The 19,329-nt window shown below is 47.2% G+C and overlaps 1 protein-coding gene across 1 annotated transcript in view; it reads right to left on the bottom strand.

The window, feature by feature from the left end:
* Window positions 1-1,222: 1,222 nt before the first annotated feature.
* LOC135391363 (probable chitinase 10) overlaps window positions 1,223-19,329 on the bottom strand; it is a 140,891-nt gene continuing 122,784 nt past the window's right edge. Inside the window, exons 9-15 of the mRNA XM_064621614.1 lie at window positions 18,731-19,037; window positions 15,239-15,362; window positions 14,855-14,979; window positions 11,968-12,091; window positions 11,666-11,851; window positions 6,181-6,493; window positions 1,223-4,561 (exon numbers count right to left, since the gene is read on the bottom strand). Of these exons, the coding sequence (XP_064477684.1) occupies window positions 4,356-4,561; window positions 6,181-6,493; window positions 11,666-11,851; window positions 11,968-12,091; window positions 14,855-14,979; window positions 15,239-15,362; window positions 18,731-19,037 (1,385 nt within the window). The 3' untranslated portion in view covers window positions 1,223-4,355. The remainder of the gene's footprint in view (window positions 4,562-6,180; window positions 6,494-11,665; window positions 11,852-11,967; window positions 12,092-14,854; window positions 14,980-15,238; window positions 15,363-18,730; window positions 19,038-19,329) is intronic.

Raw genomic sequence — 19,329 nt, 5'->3', positions numbered from 1 at the left:
AAAAAAAGAGAAAGAAAGCGCGACAAAGCGAAACCAGTCACTCATCCTGACCCGTGAAGTAAGCAAAAATAACTGCATTAAATGGTGTTGCCAAACATTTGGAGGTGTTCGGGGGGTCTGGAATAGTCACTGCCTTTCGCTTTCGTATTGCAGGAGTTTTGGCATACTCTCAGCCCATGTCTCAGCCATACCCCGCTGCAGCTGGCTGCGCCGCCTTCGCCATCTAGGGACGTGGATCCCAAATAAATCATTACTCTTTCTGACGCCAGGGGGCGCGACACGTTCAGTAACATCGGAGTCAAGCTACGTGCACCGTTCAAATGATCAATTTGTTCGAACTTATGTTTCGGTTGTGACAGTGTTCGCCGCTTGCTCAGATGATGTACGAAGGCTAAAGATGTCACTGTTTGAAGAGATACCGGTGCAGAAATGCAACATCATGTCCCGGCAGTAGTGCAAAGCGGCCCCACGAACGATATACAACAACGAGGAGCAGCCATTCCATATAGTCCCTTCTTTGTGTGTGTGTTGGGGAGAGCATAGTGAAGGGGAAAAACATGTGTTGAACATTACAGCAAGCGTAGTAGTAGACTGGGATGTTCTTCATCTGCGTTTGTTCTGCAACTCTGTGGTCAAGCACACAATCGCTGCATATAAAGCTACCATGTGGGGAATGCAGTGCACTTGATGTGACGGACATGCAACGGCATACTGCACTTTCATTGATCGATACATTTGGATACATTTTATTGGATTGGCAGCACGTGCAGTATGTCCCCGCACAAATTGGCTGACGCCTATCAAATTGCATATTGCTGTCATCCCCCCCCCCCCTCCATAAAAACAGAGTATGACTTATTTTCTTGGTGTTTGTTTCAAGCTGGCAGCCATTTGCAGGGTTGTGTGGAGATACCGAGTTACCCACAAAGCTCTTCATCTGCGCACACCCTGTACATTACTGCTGTGCTGTTATGTTACCTTTGTGGATTATACTGCCACCTTGCAGCCATTCCTCAAACCATGAGCGCCACTGTTGCTAACTCGTCAGACAATTGAACGGTGTTTGTATTACACTTTAGCGTTCCCGCTTCACCCTTCCACGAGCAATGGGATTCATAAACGCAGCGCGACACAATTGACGACAGGATGAGAGCCGCGTAACACAACACGCCGCACAAAACAAAATTTTCTTTTTTGATGCAGAGAAGTGAAAGAACGATAGTATTCGCAATACCACCTTTATTTCGAACGTCACTCAGAGATGATCGTCAAGGCACACTTGTAGACAGGTTTTGTAGAAACACGTAACACAAGTAAACGGTATAATAAATAACAAAGAGAGAAAAAGCGAAATCTACACTGCGGCAATGTTACCGGAATAGTGAGTGGAGGAGAAATGCTATTTGTGTACAATCATTTCCCATTATGCGAAACACAACAACATGCACACACGGGACACCGAATAGAAGCACTACGTCCACAGATATTGTGGTAGAAAGGAGCCATCAAATGGAAAGTCACCTCTCCGTTGCCCGCTTATATCGTCGCGTCTCGTGCCATATCGCAACGTCCACACATTTCCATGAGCGTAAGTGGGGGATGGCGCTGCAGGTATAGTAAGGGTTAAACTATACCTGGGCTTCACTGTGCAAGGAATGGCTCATTCAGAAGTTGCCATTTACCGACACTTGCTACACCGAAATAGCGCAACGATTCGTGGCGACTTCCCATTCATCATCATCCGCACCTTGATGATTATGATGACGATCTTAGGCAGTAGGGCGCCATATCCGTATTTGGATCACACGACGGTGTCTCTATGCTTTGTACTGACACCCGTTACGGTTCACGACCGTTGCGCCCCTAAGAACCCAGCCTGTCAAGTACGCAACGGACTTCCCAGTGACGGCCAATAGCTATTGAGCAAAGACGACAGTTGTGCTATATCACAACAGAGTGATTCAACGGGAGCGACGGAAGGAAAAGCAACTCTCACTAGCCTTGTGCATGCACGAGAAAGGAATTTCTGGGACGAGTCCTTGGTATGACGCTACAGATAACGTAGGTCTCCGTGGCGATTTCGCGAATCCCACTGCGGCTAACGTGTTATTTTCGTGAAGGGAGGAATTGTACAGTTCGGACGTTTGGTTAACCAGCCGTTTCACGTTCCGTCAGAGTCTACACTTAAAAGTTGTCGCGACAGCTCGGTGAATGTCACTCTGTACTACATCTTTCGGGAAGGCTTCAGTTCAGACCATTTGGAATATATGAACGCTAACAATAGGTCGGTCATTGTTATTAACTCCAATAAAATAATCTGTAAGAAGGACAGAGAGTTTTGCGTGCTCTCCACTTTCAAAGCCATAAATTGTCGTCTTAGAACTGCTTCCAAACTAACAGACGCTTCCTTGCACGTGCTCCCAAAATGAACGTCGCCTGAAGAGTGTGTTCGGCGTCAATTTCGGTTAATCCTTCTCTTTTTCCATAAAATCTGTAAGATACTGGCCAACTGCTTAAAAATTGCTGCCCGTGAACCCGGGGATCTCGAACGATTCTTCAAGGTACTTCAAGAGTTACTGGTGTCATGTGCTAAATGGATTGCCGATCTTATCACGGTCACTAAACCAAGCGTGCGCCGTTTCTAACGTGATGATGATGATGTTTACATGCTTTCTAGCATCGTCATTTCTAAAGTGTGGGCTACAGTTGGGATGAGTTATCCGTGCACCAAATAATCAATGCTACAAGTTTCATCTGGTTAATTTGTTTTTCGTTCATTGCGTCTTCTAGCCGAGAAAGTACACAACGTACACTGAAAGTGCGTTGGCTTCAGGAAACTTCATTGACGTCGACCGCATTCTGCGCAATGTGCACAACAGCCCAACTTAGCTTGGGCTGTGTGCCAAAATCTTGTAATTTCAAGTCATACATTATTTGCTGAGGTAACCACACATAAATATACTCCTAATTATTATTTCGAAAGTAAGATGGCTAAATGTGAAAAATCATTAATCTCAGAAGCTTGACATTTGCGTGGGTGGTTCTTGAGGACATGCGCTTGTATGTCAGGTCTCTTTGAACAATGATGCTGTTCCAATAGTTTTTTTTTTTTTCCTTATAGGTTCTAAATTAACCGCACGTTGTATTGTTCATATTTTCCGGAGTTGGTTTGCTGCATTCTTAGCGTGATAATGTATGCCCTACGTCGCGTGCTGAACATGCTTCATATAGCATTTGAAATATTCGAAGACGCCTTTCCATCCATCACTAGCATTGCCTACACTTCAACGGATCTGAACTGAAATCCCTGTAAATGTAACAAAAGCGCCGCGCTGTGGTGTAAGAGGGAGAAAAGGGGAAAGGGGGCGGAAAAAGGACACAAGGGGGCGTGAATCTACTACATCAGTTCAACTTTTATAACTTAGCCCAGCATGCTATTTCACATAGAAACGGCCACACGCCCCGTTATTGAGTGTGACTTTTTCTCCCTATTATTTTTTAACATCAACATGAATGTGACTTTGCAATCAGTGAACTAGCATGCGTCGAAGAAACCGCACAAAAGTACAACGTTTATATAATGCTAAAAATCAATCCCTAAATATCTGAAAAATCTGAATCGCTAAATAAACCCCAGAGTGCAGCGTGCAGAATCGTCGCGGCAATAGCACAGCCTGCCTGGCTTCGGCACCCGCGATGATAAAACGGAGACATGCGCGTATCGCCGATATCATGATAGACCACCAAGCGGCAGGCATGCTTCACGCTCCACGTTTACTTGTGAACCGTTTTCCGCTGTATTTGAGATGCGACGATTCTGCAAGCCGTACTCAAAGAGAAATTTGACGTGCTGCGATTTAAATTTCACGTAAGAAAAACGTCCAATACCCTTGCACTTCGAGAGGAACACAGTAGTCCTCAGCGGGTTGAAACTCTACAAGTGTAATTTGCGAAACGATTAAATTTTGGTTGACCCCAAAGCGTGACACATCTGTCAAAGAATAACGAAAGCAATAGCCACGACCTTTTCTTTTGGTCGCAAATACTGTAATAAAATACCTCACGCGCCGCTTTTACGACTATGACGTTTTAGAACGTTCTATAGCACGCACGCAAACAACGTTGGATATTGTGACCCATGTACATGTAAGTGCTTCATGTCCCGTTTTTGTTTTCCATTAAGCGGCGTTTGAAGAAGCCGTGACTTACGTCGATCATCTGAACTGCGGACCCACGTGGCGATTGTCTTAAACGAGTCCTAATAAGAAACATTTTCTCAGCGTTGGCGAAGGCACATTCGTCTCTCAGCCGAAGGCACAAAGTCCCTTCGTTGGTTCACAGAAGTCCGTGTTTGTCTACTTTGTGGTTCCTATGTGCTTGCAGTCCTCCACATTCTCTGGCCAATCACAGACGCTTTCGTTAAGATTGAAGACGAGGTTGTGTGGACATGGCATGTGGTGTCTTCTCTTTCCCTCGCACATGTAGTACATGGTGCAATCCTTCTTGTCGAGGTGGTAACTGATGTGGCCGTCTTCTTCGTCACAAATTACTTCGTCCGGATCTGAAAAAAAAAAAAAAACATTAATAATTGGGTGTTTACGTCGCGAGACAACTGAGATCGAAAAAAAAAAAAAAAACAAGCGATGTTGTTTGTAACCTCGAGCACTGAAAGAAATGCGGTGAAAAACGTTACTTGCGCATTGCTGTCATTCAAGAGACACCATGTGGCCATGCAAAATACTTGCCCTGTGCGGTCATGTTAGTGTTATTGCGTGATCAAATTTACGAGTCACAGTTTTGGCGCACTATGACCTTAGTTGTCCGTGCGTGCACCATAAAAAACCCGAATCATCATCATCATGAAATCTACGAGAAACAAATCCCAAAAAGCATCCTCAGATGGACGACCCGATTCCCTTCCATGACGTCGGCCGTCTCCCTACGCGCTTCTTATTTCTCTCTTCTCAGCTCCAGCTCCGCTTATACCCGCTTCAGCTGCGCCGGTGTACGTCACGAATCACATGATCGACCGTGCAAGGGGGATAGCTAACGTCACGACGTACAATCATTCCCTCGTTCTCTTACACGCTCTTTGGAGCGGAGGAGGTTTGCGACAGAAAGGCCTCGCGCGCTCATTCTTTCGCAGGTTGTTTTATTTGTTGCAGAACGCGCCGAAGGACTGCCGTGAAGGAGCGTCACGGAATGAGGTGCATGGGAAGTGCCTTGCGCACTCCAGAAATTGTACATTATAAAAGGGAACTCCACCGCGTCACCGTATTCACTGTCAGCCCAGACAGTGCCCATACAGAGACAGGCGCGAACACTGATAGTATTAGCTAGGCCTCCGTGTATTATTACAATCCGGAAGTCTGCACAGAACAAGGACGGAAGAATTGACAAAGACGACTGCTAACTCTCAACCAACTGCAACAACAATGGTGATGATGACGATGAGATGGGGTGTTTCATTGCCTATACAACATCTTTAAATACAAATCAGAACGGTCTTCCCGTTGAAGGAGTGAGCGGAATTTCCTCACCTACCGCAGTGGCGCTCGTCATTGCGGGGACTGTAGTTAGTATGACTGACATTGCGGTCCTCCGATGACTGTAGATTGTGATAACACGCCAAAGTGTAACAACGATTTAGGGCACGCAAGTTACGTAGTTCGCATATTCGCTCCGCACAACGCATTCAGTTTTAGCAATAACTATAACATATGTGTCTATGGGTGAGAATGCGCGATGAAAACGGCAACCGTCGTTTACAGTGTGGTCATGTGGTATAGCGCCCAACTCGCTGGTTGATGGGCGGTGTTCAAATAACCTAACATTAGTACCGTACATCAATCTCCTAGATGTTTCTTCGATGACACAACGGTAAAGAATTACAAATGAGTGGTGCGCGCAACACTTAAAGCATACCAATGGAGGAAGTCGGTAGCATGCATTTCGCACTTTGGAGCGAGGTGCGCATGAAGTTGTTCGCGGTGAATCGCGCTCCGCTTGGTTTTTCGGCCACATGGCGTGAAAGTGGCAGGTCACTAAACTAGGTGGTGCCCATTGTGTGTGTGTGTGTGTTGGGGACTTTTACACTTGGCGTGATACGAAGACGCTTAGGTATTGGACGTGTTACCTCAAGCCTAGCGTGCTAGATGAATAGCGACTTTGAGCACTCACCAATCAGTTGTCCATAAGAAGTAAGGACGTTCGAAGAAGCTGCTTCCAAATTGGCCACCTTGTAACCTTTGAGCTCTTCCCTCACTGCACTGAGCAGAGGGTAGGACTGGCCGGTACACGTACCCCGGAAGTCGTCAAGGTCAATGGACCAAACCATGACGCCTCCATAGCCAGCTTGCTTGAGCCACTGAACTTTGAGTTTCAGGCTTCTCTGGTCGTCGAATCCAACCCACTGGTCGTCTTTGTAAGCGTACGGAACCATTTGTTCGTTGTCCCATACTAATGTGGCTCCCGTGCGCAGGAGATCGCAAACCTGCAAAGACAAGGATAACAAGTTCAGAGGCTACTCCGTGACATCCAATAGAAACATTCATGTGAAACCGAGATCAATCTGCGGTGGAGCAGCCAATGACCCAGACGATTGGAAATCGGACAGGGCTTGGTTCCAGCATTCATTGTGCTTGCAGCAGAACCCAATGCACCGTAGGAGAGTTTACACGCAATCTAAGCACAGAGCTTCGCATAGCACGCTCCGTGCCAACTGGTTCTAACGGGTGTCCTTTTGTGACAACTAAAGTGGCACTACGGAATAAACCCACGCCACGGCTCACAAGGCACCGGCACTCCTGCAACAGTGGGAGCCTCGTGACAGGCCTTGAATCAGAAGGAGCTCACTACCTCATTGTTATCGGTGCATTCAGTAGATGCATTATATACAGGGTGTTTCAGTTAAATCCCCGGGCTAAATAATTCGCGAACGGGTGCTCCGATCGAAGAACTTTCTTTCTTACAAGGTGGGTCGAAATCCAGCGAACCAGTAGAGATGTAGGTAGGGAGTTGCCTCAGGACAGAAGCCGCCGATATTTCGAACAGAGTCCGTTCTTCTTCTGGGCCCATAAGAACAGTCTCTGTTCGAAATATCGGCGGCTTCTGTCCTGAGGCAACTCCCTTCCTTTCTTTCTTACAAGTATGTGTGCGATACCACCTACAAGGTGCGCACCGTATGAATGAGTGCGAGGGGCTCATTATTTATATAAAAATTCAAGTGAGTTTCCTGAAATACATAACTTCTAAAGCAGGGCGCCGTCGGCATTAAAATGGGTACTACCCCTTTTGGGACCTTCAGTGAGCACCCTTTGGAGAAAAAGACTGCCACCGAAGCCGGTCATTTGTTGCAGTAACTGATTGGTTTCGGTTCGCATATTTTTGTCGCGGCTGGTCGCGGTGAAGCGCAAAAGGACGATCTTCCACTCCCTTATCCACCTACGAATTACATGTTTTTGAGCTTCTGTTCGTAAGCTTTGCGTTTAACAAGAAGTCAGCGTACAAATAACGGACGACCGTTCGCACACGAGGTTTCTGTAAACTATCTAAGAATAATCAACGCGGAGATTGGGGGATCTAAGAATATGTGGGATGCCACCAGTGTTTCACTTCGCCGTACCGTCCCAAGACCGCACGGCCTGGCTAAGGACGTTTAAAACTTTCCTACACCGATCTACCGAGGAAGCAGAACGGGACTGGGTACGCGTACTCCACCGGTGCTCCACAAGAAGACCGAGCTTCGGGTCCCGCGTGGCTACTTTGGCCATTGCAGGCTCCAAGGATCAGAAGTCCGCAAGGATTCTCTTTGCCTTTCCCAGTCAGGAAGTGCAACAATCACCATCTACCATGCTGTTCCTAGCAACGCCAGTACTTCGAATAAAGAGTTTGGTCTCATCACACCTCAGGAAACTTTGGGGAGGGGATTTCCGCTGCCCAAGCTTTATGAACTAGTTCGATGGCGCTGATGGCACTGAGCCTTCTAACCGCCGACGACAAGGAAGCTGTGAGGCTCGTGATCTGCTGCTGTGCAGCAACGGAGCTTGTGTCTGGTATTCCTGGAATAAGGCACTTATTGTGCCCACGTAGTCGTCCTTGTCCGATACCCACTGAGCCTGGCGAGCTGTATTTGCGTGTGGAGCGCTTGATCTCCAACGGAATCAAGCGGTTATTGGAGTATCAGAGGCTTTTCCCAAAACTATAGCTGGATTTCGACATTCTTGTCACGCGATGAATAAGCCTCAACTTTGTGGCCTACCATTCCATCTTTAGAACATTCCATTCCATTTAGAACATCGTCCGTTCCATCTTTAGAACAGTTACTTTGTATCGTGTTCACCAAATGCCGTTTCCTCGTCCCGTGTTGTATGTATGTGTGTGCATGAAAAAAATATGTAGTAGAGTATGTGAAGAGAGTGTCCCGTTCTTTGAAAAAGACCCCTTTGCAAGACGTCGGGAAGTGTGCCTGGCGTAGCGTAGTTTGCTGTCCTATCTCTCCAGTTTCTTTGTCCTCATCATAGACAGGAGGATGACACAAGCTCACTATCTACCTTCCCGAACGGTACTCTCCGGATCCTTTAACGAGCTGGACTCTCACCCCCTCTCTCACACAAAATTGCTTGGTCCCTGGCCACATCCAGCCCACCAACGCTCTGCCCTCAAAGCTCTCTTCACCTTTCTGGATACCATAGGACTTCTATCCATATTGTAAAGGGGCTCATTATTTCATTCCCCGCATCACCACCAGCAATGGGGTAGAGTATCGCCCCTGGCGATGAAACTCCCCATTCATCATCTCGAAATAAAGTTGTTGTTGTTGTTGTGAACATTCCTCGTATGTATGTTCCCAGCTTCTTTGCAGCGCGTGTGTAATACTCAATAAGTCCATTCCCGGTTTCGTACGAATGTCTTTGTTTCAGAGGCGGCGGAAGTCCTTCACGGTATGGGGGGGGGGAGCCCTAACCCGACCCGACCCACCCCACCCCACCCGAACCGAACCGAGCCGAGCCGAGCCGAGCCGAGCCGAGAGCCCTACGGAAAGCACTGTAGTGGGGCATTGGGTTGCCACCTATCCGGAGTTTCACCCGAACAACTACGAAATTCAAGACTTGCGCTCGGTATCGCAGTGAAGGTGTAATCCGGACATAAAATGTTCGGAAATTGGCCAAGTAGGAGCAAAAACCTATGTATGTAAAGTTTCGAATTCCGCACGACTGATTGTAGATGTGGTGCCTTGACGCCAGCTATCGAGGGTGGGACGTTTCGAAGAGTTTCGCATTCGTCCTACAAACAGAGAAAGGAATAGTGCCTATCATATTCAATTTACAACAGTTGCTCTCCATGCATATTGCCCGAATGCTCCAAGTATTTAAAACATGAAGCCCTAGTCGTCCCGAACACTCCCGCTCTCGTCGTTTACAGGACTTCCACTTCGCACTTCCCTTCACGCTCTTTCACTTTTCAAAGGCGTGACTTCTCGTATGGTACTCGTCACATCCAGGTCTTCTTGACGATGCCAGTTTTCAGGCGCAAAAACTCTCAATTCTCTCCTTCACGCAACAATCGCTGGGTGCCGCGTCTGTCAGTTCGAATCGAAAGTAGGGTTTCAGGATAATCATTGCTAAAAGAGATGAAACCCCAGTGCAGGGGACAAGAAAGGACGAGACGAAACGTAGCACTGAAGTTGTCATACGGCGCGTCAGTCGTCTCCGTTTACCAGGACACTGTGTACCGCCATGCTCATGGCTTTTAAAATGTACCACCAAACAGCACGGTTTTTATCGCTTTTTAGGCATTGCTATAGTGAAATTATCCCGGAATCACCCCGTCTGCATCGCGAATAGGAATAGAATGGTGGGAACGGGTTAGGAACGGAATAGGAATGACACGTGGTAGTAATAATTCGTGGCTTTACGTCGCGAGACAACTCTGTTCATGAGCGACGCCACAGTGGTCGGTCTGCGGATTGTCCTTGCTTACCTGAGGGTTATTTAATGTGCGCTGAAAGACACATGGTAGTGATCAGAGGAATGGAATGGCATCAACATTTATCAGAAGGGATTGTGGAATTAGTGTTTCCACAAAAAGGGCAGATGTTTTTTTAAGAAAGCAACATGCTCCTATATGGACCTCGATTAGTCTTATTCTGTTTGTCGTACCTGGTCCCCCAGGGATGCACGATCCAAATAACACACGTGTATTTGCTTTCAAGATCTGGCTCTGATGACTTTTGCCCCAGCCCCATCTTCTTTAAGATAGCGTACTCTCAATATCAGTCAGTAGTGGTAACCTCGATGAAATCGATGAAAATTGTGAAAAAGGAATACCACTACAGCAGAGGCGCCATATAACAAAGATTTTTTTATTCTTTTCTGCACTTGTAAAAGTGCAATTTGACTGCTACATAACCCAGAGAAGTTGTACACTGTTAGAAAAAAAGGTATAAATAAGGTATAATAATATGCTCTTATACCTCTTTTATATCTTCTGCTTCAGATATATACCTTTGGAGGGTATAGAAGAGGTACAAATTTCCTATTTATACCTCTAACCCTTCTCGTATGAAAGAGGTATAAAGGAGGGCTAACGTACCATATTTATACCTCATCACCACGCGTTCATATCCGGTACCAGGAATATAGATCATCAGGCTATGCCTTTCACGGTATAGATGAGGCTGCTATACCTTCTGTTTCTTTATACCTTTATGGTTTTTTATACCTTTACCTCCGCAACGTGCTGTATCACATCATTATTACTTTTCTTGAGACGGTATCAGCTGAGTTAAACGGATACTTAATTAAGAAACACAGACATCGATACAGTACTATCTGAATCCACATGGTTAGTTTATGGCTGCATAATATCTGTATTGCTGGAATGTTGAATCGAGATGTCCTCGCCCAAGCTGCTCCACAGGTTGTCAAGTCGCCACCGGTATATCAGTATTTGTTGCTCTTGAAATGTCTATCTCGCGATACATCGCGATACACACTTGATGACTACGCAGAGCGATCCTGCTCCTTGAAAATTTTCTTTGGTTTATAACTCCATATTTTCTTCTTTTTTTTTACATGGGGAGTAATGTGCACGAGCTTTGCTTTCTACTTCACAACCATATGCGTTTGCGTGTGTTTGTAGTACGTGTGTGTGTGTGTGTATGTCAACAACTTCTCTTCCCTCCAAAGGTGATTTTCCTAGTTTCCTCCTTTAAAAATACTTAGGCCTTGGTGTGGTTTAATACCATGATGGTACTCGTGCTGACTCTCACAGGGGTATAGAGCTGTACCCCTAAAGGTATGGCATATAGCCCTTTCTTGAGGACTATTTTTTTATTCCTGTAAGCGGGCTATAAAATAATACCTAAGAAGGGCTAAGTTATTGAGCAGGCGATCTATACCTCCAAAGGTATAGATTTTTCTCTGGGTGTAGGTATAATGCGATAACTACAGCTCTGAATTATGTAAGCTCTCGGCTCATTTCCGGGTTGTCGCCCAGTACCGTAAGAGGCACGCGAGCCTTCCGGCACTTGCGAAATGTGTGTGTGGGTGGGGGGGGGGGGGGGGCGTCTCCCCTGCCCCCACCTTCCGACACTCATGCTTTGTTTCGTATTAAATCAGACTGATGGCAGTTGCGGCAACCATAATTGTGTCGGAGTACTTACTTCAAAGAAGGATAAAAATCCTTTTTCGCCAGTGTAGTTGCCCGCCTTTCCTCCAGACGTAGCTGGAGCACCGATGTCAGTAAGGTTGTTGTTTCCTAGCGTGAAGGTACGGCCGTAAGTAGGTATACCTACGAGGATCTTCTCCTTCGCAGCACCCTTGCGGACCCATTCGGCAGCGCTATAATCCTGCGCAGCGAGTTTAGAATGTTAGCGCCAGAGAAAATTACATCTACTCACTTAGCAACAAAGAGAACGTTTAATCAATTGACTTGAAGCTGTGGAGGTAATGAACGAATACTGACCACTGTGAGTTTCTTCTGGTAGTTGCTGGCGCTGTAGAGAGGGAATAGCGGGCTGTGGTGTCCAACCTGTCGCTCCCAATCCCCGTGGAAGTCGTATGTCATCACATTGATCATATCGACGTACCTGGTAGAAAATTCGTTGAAGCACAAATTGAATCGTGGGCGTCATGCATGATGTTCACACACTTGCAGCTACGACCATAGCTATTCGAACGACCGTTTTTCTTCCAGCGAGTCTCCTGTTATGCAGGGCGTTTTGTTTTATCCTTCACATAATTTTTATGATGAAAGTATGAGAACTTCCTAGGTGCTATTTCACAGGAGGGTTATACGACCAGTCCGACCAGTCGGATATCCTGTCGGAAAGGGTATGTATGGCTCGCGTCAAAGTTAACTTGAACATATCGCTCCAGCCTGCGAAGCTGGAAGAGAGACACCCTATGGCAGCGCCTAGCTGAAAGCAACGCCTGCATAACAAGGATCACCCCTCTTAAAGGGGCACTAAAATGCTAAAACAAGTTCACTTCACATTACGTTGCACGCTATGTTAATTTCGTACTTGTTATCATTATTAAACACTTTGATTCCGTTGCGGAGCTACAAGCGAAATTATACCGGACTCTTTCTTGCTTCGGCGCTAAGCTGTGAACGTCGTGCATCTGTGCTTTTAGTCCATGCTGCGCGTGCACGCGCGCGCCACGTCACGTAGCAGTCCCGGTGAAAAACATAGCGCGCTTTGAGAAGCGGACTGGCGTCGCTGTCGGAAGGACGGGAAGATAAATGCTGTCAGAGGAACATTCGCGATAACTGTTGCAGCCTACAATTCGGTGAATCGGTATTGAACATTGCCGCAGTGCGCCTCATGCCGCGCATGAGGCGGAACACTACGATCGGACCCGTTTCAAATCCACACGGTCACGATAGCTATGCGCGCGCTTCTCCTGCTGTCTGATTTGATGCCGTCAATCTTTGCCTCCTGGGTATCCCATTCGTTGCCGCCAAAGACGGCTCCGTTGTCATTGCGGTTTTCTTATAAACGGTAGCGCTTTGTGAACTAATTTTGCTTGCATTAAACTAATTGAAACACGGACTTTCATTTGAGAGCAAGTTGTTTTTGCATTTTAGTGCCCCTTTAACTGTAAATGGATTACCAAAACGCCCTCCGCCGCACCACCAGGGTCGGCAGGCCTGTATGGCGTTCAAGTTAACTCTGATGCGAGATGTCCCAGTAACCCCTGGACGACAAATTAGCTAAAGTTCATTATTTATTCATAAAGGCATTATTTAAATCCTCTCTCTTTTAAATATCCCGAAACGAGTGCCAACTTTGAGACATGAATCGCTAAATTTTGCTACGCAAATGAGCCGACATCCCGAACGATTTCTCATACGATTTTAGGCTTGCACGGGGCTCGTGCGACGGCTGTCAGTCTTGACGACCGCCTTCTACCCTGATCTAGTCTCGTTTTATCTTACCATCATCTCGACTTCTACCAACAGCTAAGACCTTGTTCACAATTGCGAAGCGAGGCGACATCACCGCATACCAACAATATATCGCGTGCATCGGCATTTCGTTCTCGCAAAGCGCAGTCGCGTGCGATTTGCTTAAATGAGCGAGGAGTGACATTTTGCAGACTCGAGACCCGGCTTCATTGGTCAAGCAGCCTATGATAAACTACCACGCACACTATGGTGAACGGTGGCTGGTCACTGCGCAATTACATTTGCAAAAAAAAAAAAAAAAGAGAGAGAGAGAAGAAAGAAACTAGACAAGTAGCCATGCACTAGCAGTGCGGCGCGGACTTGGTGGCCCTGCCCGAATTTCGTCCATGTAATATAGCCTCACCGTGTGGAGCAGCCGCGCAGCCGTAGGGCGCGTTAAATAGCTGCCCTATCTAACGCGCTCGATGTACCCTGTCCCTTGTATTCCGGCGCCTCTACTAAATGGTCCTTCAAAGCAACGAGCGATATAGGCCCCCCGGCGAAGGTACCAAGGCGGCTCATTGGTTTCCCGGCCTCCCATTCCTCCATACGTCCCGGAACACTCCGACCTACAAGCTGGACGAGCGTCGAAATGCGGGGTAGTTGGTAACAGTACATAATGGACGGAAAGAAGCTCAGGTCGCTCAGGTAGCAACCATCGTGTGTTGAGCATCTAGTTTTTGTTTCCCTATTGTGATAAGGTTTTGTTGTCACATCGCTTGTGTCTTGTTTTGTATTTAAACGTAGGTAGCAAATAAACTTCTGTTAGTTGAGAGTCAGCAGTTCGTTCCTCGTCCTTGTCCCTGGCTGCTTTCCGTTTATCATTATCTACAAGCTGGAGTATGAGAGTTCATCAAGAGCGCCGCGCTCCGGAAAAGGAGTGACACCTTTTAGTAAAAAGGAACGCGCTCCCCCGTTCTGGAGCCGCTACTTAACGCACCCTTATTTTTCACTGAAAATTTGTCTGCTACGGACACGACACGGCGCTACTGCTTCCGGGAACCCTCCACCTCAAGGAGCAACGGCAGCGAACTCGGGGTCTCTGAAGGAGTTGGAAGTTCCTATAGTGTGTGCATATCAAAGACCTCGCGTGGCTACAGTTCAGCTAGGATCTATCCATTCTTGCGTAAAATAACATGTTATTTGTTGCGCAGTACGCCGCAGCCAAAACCAAATAATTAAATGGTGCGGCGCTTCACTGTGCCTTTAACAGATCATCAATACCGGGAAAGCATGTCTATGAGAATGGTGCAGTCCATGGATTTCGGTATCATTAACTACTGGGCGAAATATATCCTCTATAAACGAAACTCTTAATATTGTACAACAAGTCATATCGGCATACATTGACTTGGGACTTAGCTGTTATCGTAAGAAGAACGTTACAGCATGGGACCCGTACTTTGTAAGCTCTTCGACGTCGTATCCTGCGGAAATAGCTTCGAAGCTAGCTGGTGCAGCCATGGTCAGCAGAAGTCTGGGTTTCTTCGAGGCAACTCCTTCGCCATCGAAAGCCGTCCTCAAATCCTACCAGGAAATGAATAAAGCAGTGAGCTTCCTCGTGCATGCATAAACTATCGCTTTCATATACGTGTCTCACGACATGAACACGTTGCCTGTCAACCTACATTTTAGCAATAGTCTTTGTGACCACTACACAACTCTGTGCAACGTCAGAATATGTCAACATCGGCCACGTCATATTTTCCGCAGAGCTCGTTATCGATTTGAATAGTGGGCGTACGAAAGAAATTGCAACCGGTGTAATGGGTCTGAGGGTATGTACCTTGATGAGTCCAGTAAGCTTCTTCTTGTCCTCAGCGCCACGGGGAAATTCCCAGTCGACGTCCAATCCGTCGAATCCTTTTTCACGCAGGAGATCAATCGTATTGAAGACGAAAAGGGATTGCCTAAAGGAGACAAGACAGGTACAACAGACGTTCCTGTACTGTGTATTTCAGTTTTCATGCTATGAGCATAAACTTTTTCAAGACAGATTGTCCACTGCAAAGGTACACTGTGACAAATGTGTAAATATTCTCCGGTAACGTCAATTGTCCCAGAGCGCGTTGTTGTCCCATAGCGCAATACCTTGTTGTGGAAAGTATAGCATATCTCCCCGAAGGAACATTACTTGCGCCTTGCTGTTATAAACATGTAGCACCTTGTAGCACCTTGTGCGAGAACTCCGGAATATGCGAAAGATTCAAATTATTCCAGCGCAATTTCAGAGTGCTACTTTCCCAGTAAAATCTGCTGCACACTAAAAAAGGAACAAGAAACGCGAACAAGATTGGTTATCAGTAACCATGGTCACCGGGGGAGACACGAAGAAGAAGAAAAACAATACTAGGATACCCAAACGCACACTTGTGGAGGCACTTTCTCCATACTATTTCTTAAATTCAATCCAATCTCCATGTACAAACTCAAAAAGCCCTGTAACACTCCACCGACCAAGCAACTTTGGTTGGCCAATATTACCCTTGCAGATGTCGTGGTACAGGGAGCAATCAAAGCTAGTGAGGAGTGCTGGCATGTGTTCTGTGATGGGTAGTTCAGTGGGACTTCCCGAACCCCAGAGCAAGAGGGATCGCGCTCCCCTCTCGCTTATACCCTCTACTAATCCGGCAGGTATAACCTCAGTGTTCCACGCGTATTCCTTGCACAGGCTTTAGACGTGGTGTAGCAACCACAGATAAATTATGACTATGGCATGGGGTGTTGCGCGTGGGCGCAGTACCCTGACCCATTACCCAGCGAAGTACTTTGGGGGGGGGGGGGCGACGTCTGCGAGCCTTTAGCCAGTCGCTATCCATTTGGGTGCGAGGGGGGGGTTCTGGACACGGGCTCAACCTTTTCTCGCACGAAATCCTATCACTGGCTACCAGTGATAGGATTTTGTGCGAGAAAAGGTTGAGGAAGAGACGAAAACTGACGGAAACTGGTTTTCGCCCCCCCCCCCCCCTTGGGACCGCCAATGACTTCAGCTAGTGGGATGTTGTGGACGGAAAACGCCGCATTACAGCCCTCCTATCCTTAAAATGAGAATGACCATGAAGTGCGAGCAGCTCTAGACACCAGGCAAGACAGTCACGAATACGCTTCAGAGGGGTCGCACGAGAGGTCATGTATTCTGGTAGACGACGGATGGGCTACACTACTACGGAGTTTCTGGGAACTGGCGCGCTGCATATGGTCGGTTGGTTGGTCGCTGCGTGGTGGAGCGGCAAGAAAGCGTTTTCCGGAAACGGAGAAAGAAGCCACCACAATACCTGTGACGCCGTCTTTAGTCAAAAATAGAAGTGAGAGATGCAGAGCTCCGTCATAATCTTTACATTGCCTTGGAAGATTGACTGTTTTCTCTCTTCCAGTTTGGACGAAAGATGGCGCCACATGTATCGTAGCGGTTTCTTTCTCCGGTTCCCGAAAGCGCTTTCTGGCCAGTTGCCTGGCCTGGTTCCGACCAGTGCCTTGCCGCACCACCACGCAGTGACCGACCAATCGACCGTCAGCGCGCCGGTTTCCAGAAGCTCCCCAATAACGACGATGCTGGGACACAAGCAGGCAGTGGCTACAAAACAAAATCATGAAGCCATAAACTTTCGCCATGAGGGTCCGTCTTTTACGCCGCAGCCATCCACTACCGTGAGGGACCATCTAAAATTGAACCAGAACCAGGTACTGCCCCTTCGGACAACAGCCTAGCAGGGACAGCAAACGGACCTCAGGGGCTCAAACAAACACGATTTGACGGGAGTCTACCATTAAACTAGTCGCAGGCCGATCAGTGCCTCAAGGAGAAACCTTGCGAAAAAGAAATTAGCGAGCGCCTTCTTTCCAGGTATAGGCTTGCGTTTGACGATGGACATTGCAAGTAGTGCAATGAAATGCCCGTCACACGACTTCCCCGTGGTCTCTTGGCCACGAGAGTTCATTTGCACTTCCTGCCCGCTGAAGCCAGATACATTTCGTTCATGTATGTTTTAGATAATCAAGGGTCGCAGGACAATGAATAACAGAGTTCACGGCTGTCACACTTGCTTAAGCTTTCCTGCTTGACGCCTATTTCAGCGGTCTTGGACCGACAGAATTACGCGTGACTGCTTAAACTTACAAGATAATAAAACCCACTCGCCTATACTCCTTTTGTGCGGTTGCGAGAGCGCTTTGCAAGTAATTGGTAATGGACATGTCAACATCTACTTCTCTTATCACGTCAGTCGTCTCTACAGTCGTGACGCAGCCCACATACTTGAGGCCAACAAGGGCAAGCCGGGTTTTTGTCACCACCACCACCACCTTATCACGTTTCGGAGCGTCGCTGCTAGTGGTGTAGTACGACGCCAGGGCCACACTACCTGTATCAGAGGTTTACGGTAGTGACTGCTCTGTGATAGTGATGAAGATGGTGGGGTCATATTGCCTATCACGAAGAGGCACCAGTAATACCCCTAAGCACAACAGCATCAAGGTTGAAGAAATCACAACTGTGATCCCCCCCAAGTCGGAACATTAACTAACACATTTATAACCACGGTCCCCTGGAAGATGTGTGAACCTCATAACTAAGTATACCAATCAGCGTCCAGCGTTTCTTCAGGGGCTCTTCGAGAGAGCCGTTCATGGCGCACGGTCATAGTCATGTCCGTGTCATACCGTGACAATAGTAAGTTTTAGTATACCGTTGATAAGGTTATCGTGTCTATCGGAACCAATCGCAGTCGTGTATGACTCAGAATCTTATCCACTGATTGGCTCCGGTTGATACGGTTCAACACAAGCCACATTATAAACGGTCTGCTAAAACTCTCTAATATCTGATCTTGTGATCGTTTGCTATACGACATTGATGCTGTACGTTTTGCGAGTACATTCAAAGTACTCTCACTAATTCCTGCAGAGCAAGACCTACATGAATACAGTCACATATACAGGGTGTTTGCTCTAACGTGTCCGGAAATTATATTTAAAGCGAGCGATAAATAAAAAGCAAGTGGTACTCTTCTGCTACTTGAGTAAGAAACAGGTACTGATTCACTAGTAGCACCCGTTTCTTAGTCAAGTAGCTGAAATGTAGCGCTCGTTTCTCTTTTATCGCTCGCTTTAAATAAAATTTCTGGACATGTTACAGAAAACACCCTGTATAGCTCCCGACATGGAGTCAGACACATACGAACAGATACATTGTACACACGTTGGAGCCATTCCCGTATTCCCGCGGTCATATAACCGTGTCTATACTGTACTGCAAACGCCGCCAAGAATGGGACCTTACCTGTAGGTATTTTCTGTGAGCTCGCGGAAGGGGCCCGATCCCACCATCCATCCACCAACACCAAGCAACACTCTCAAGTATGGGTTCTTCGTTTTCAGGTCCACAACCCTTTCCCAGAAACCTTTTTCAGGAGCCTTTCCCTCGTCCACCTCTTCCGTAGCGACTAGCTTGTACTCCTTGATGTTGGCAAATGCATAAACGATGTGCGTACAGAGCTGTGGGTCGATGTCTTCAGGCTTGAAGCGACCCATACCACGACGCTTCGCCGACCAGTTGGTGAAGTAACAAACCACTCGGGCGTTGGTGTCTGCAACCGAAAAGCACCATTAGAATGAAGGACAGGCCGGGCTTCTACTTCTGTCGGGCAGTGTTAAAGTAATCAGAGTGTCTGTGTTGCGGTTAGTTGTGAACAGTTCTGTGGCGCAGCGACCGTCACATTCTCGAATGCTTTTGAGAACAACGACATCTGAGAATAACGGCATATTACTAAAGAGTGCACTATTTTGTCGAGCGACCTTGGGGTTCCAGGGGGAGGGGGCACGGCCCCCCCTTGCCCCCCTCTCGGTACGCCCATGATACCAGGTGTGTATCAGATGGGT

The sequence above is a fragment of the Ornithodoros turicata genome, chromosome 4, assembly GCF_037126465.1.
Source record: "Ornithodoros turicata isolate Travis chromosome 4, ASM3712646v1, whole genome shotgun sequence".
In the NCBI taxonomy this organism is placed as follows: Eukaryota; Metazoa; Arthropoda; class Arachnida; order Ixodida; family Argasidae; genus Ornithodoros; species Ornithodoros turicata.
The sequence above is the reverse complement of the archived record's forward strand: the minus strand, read 5'-3'. Positions and strand labels throughout refer to the sequence as shown.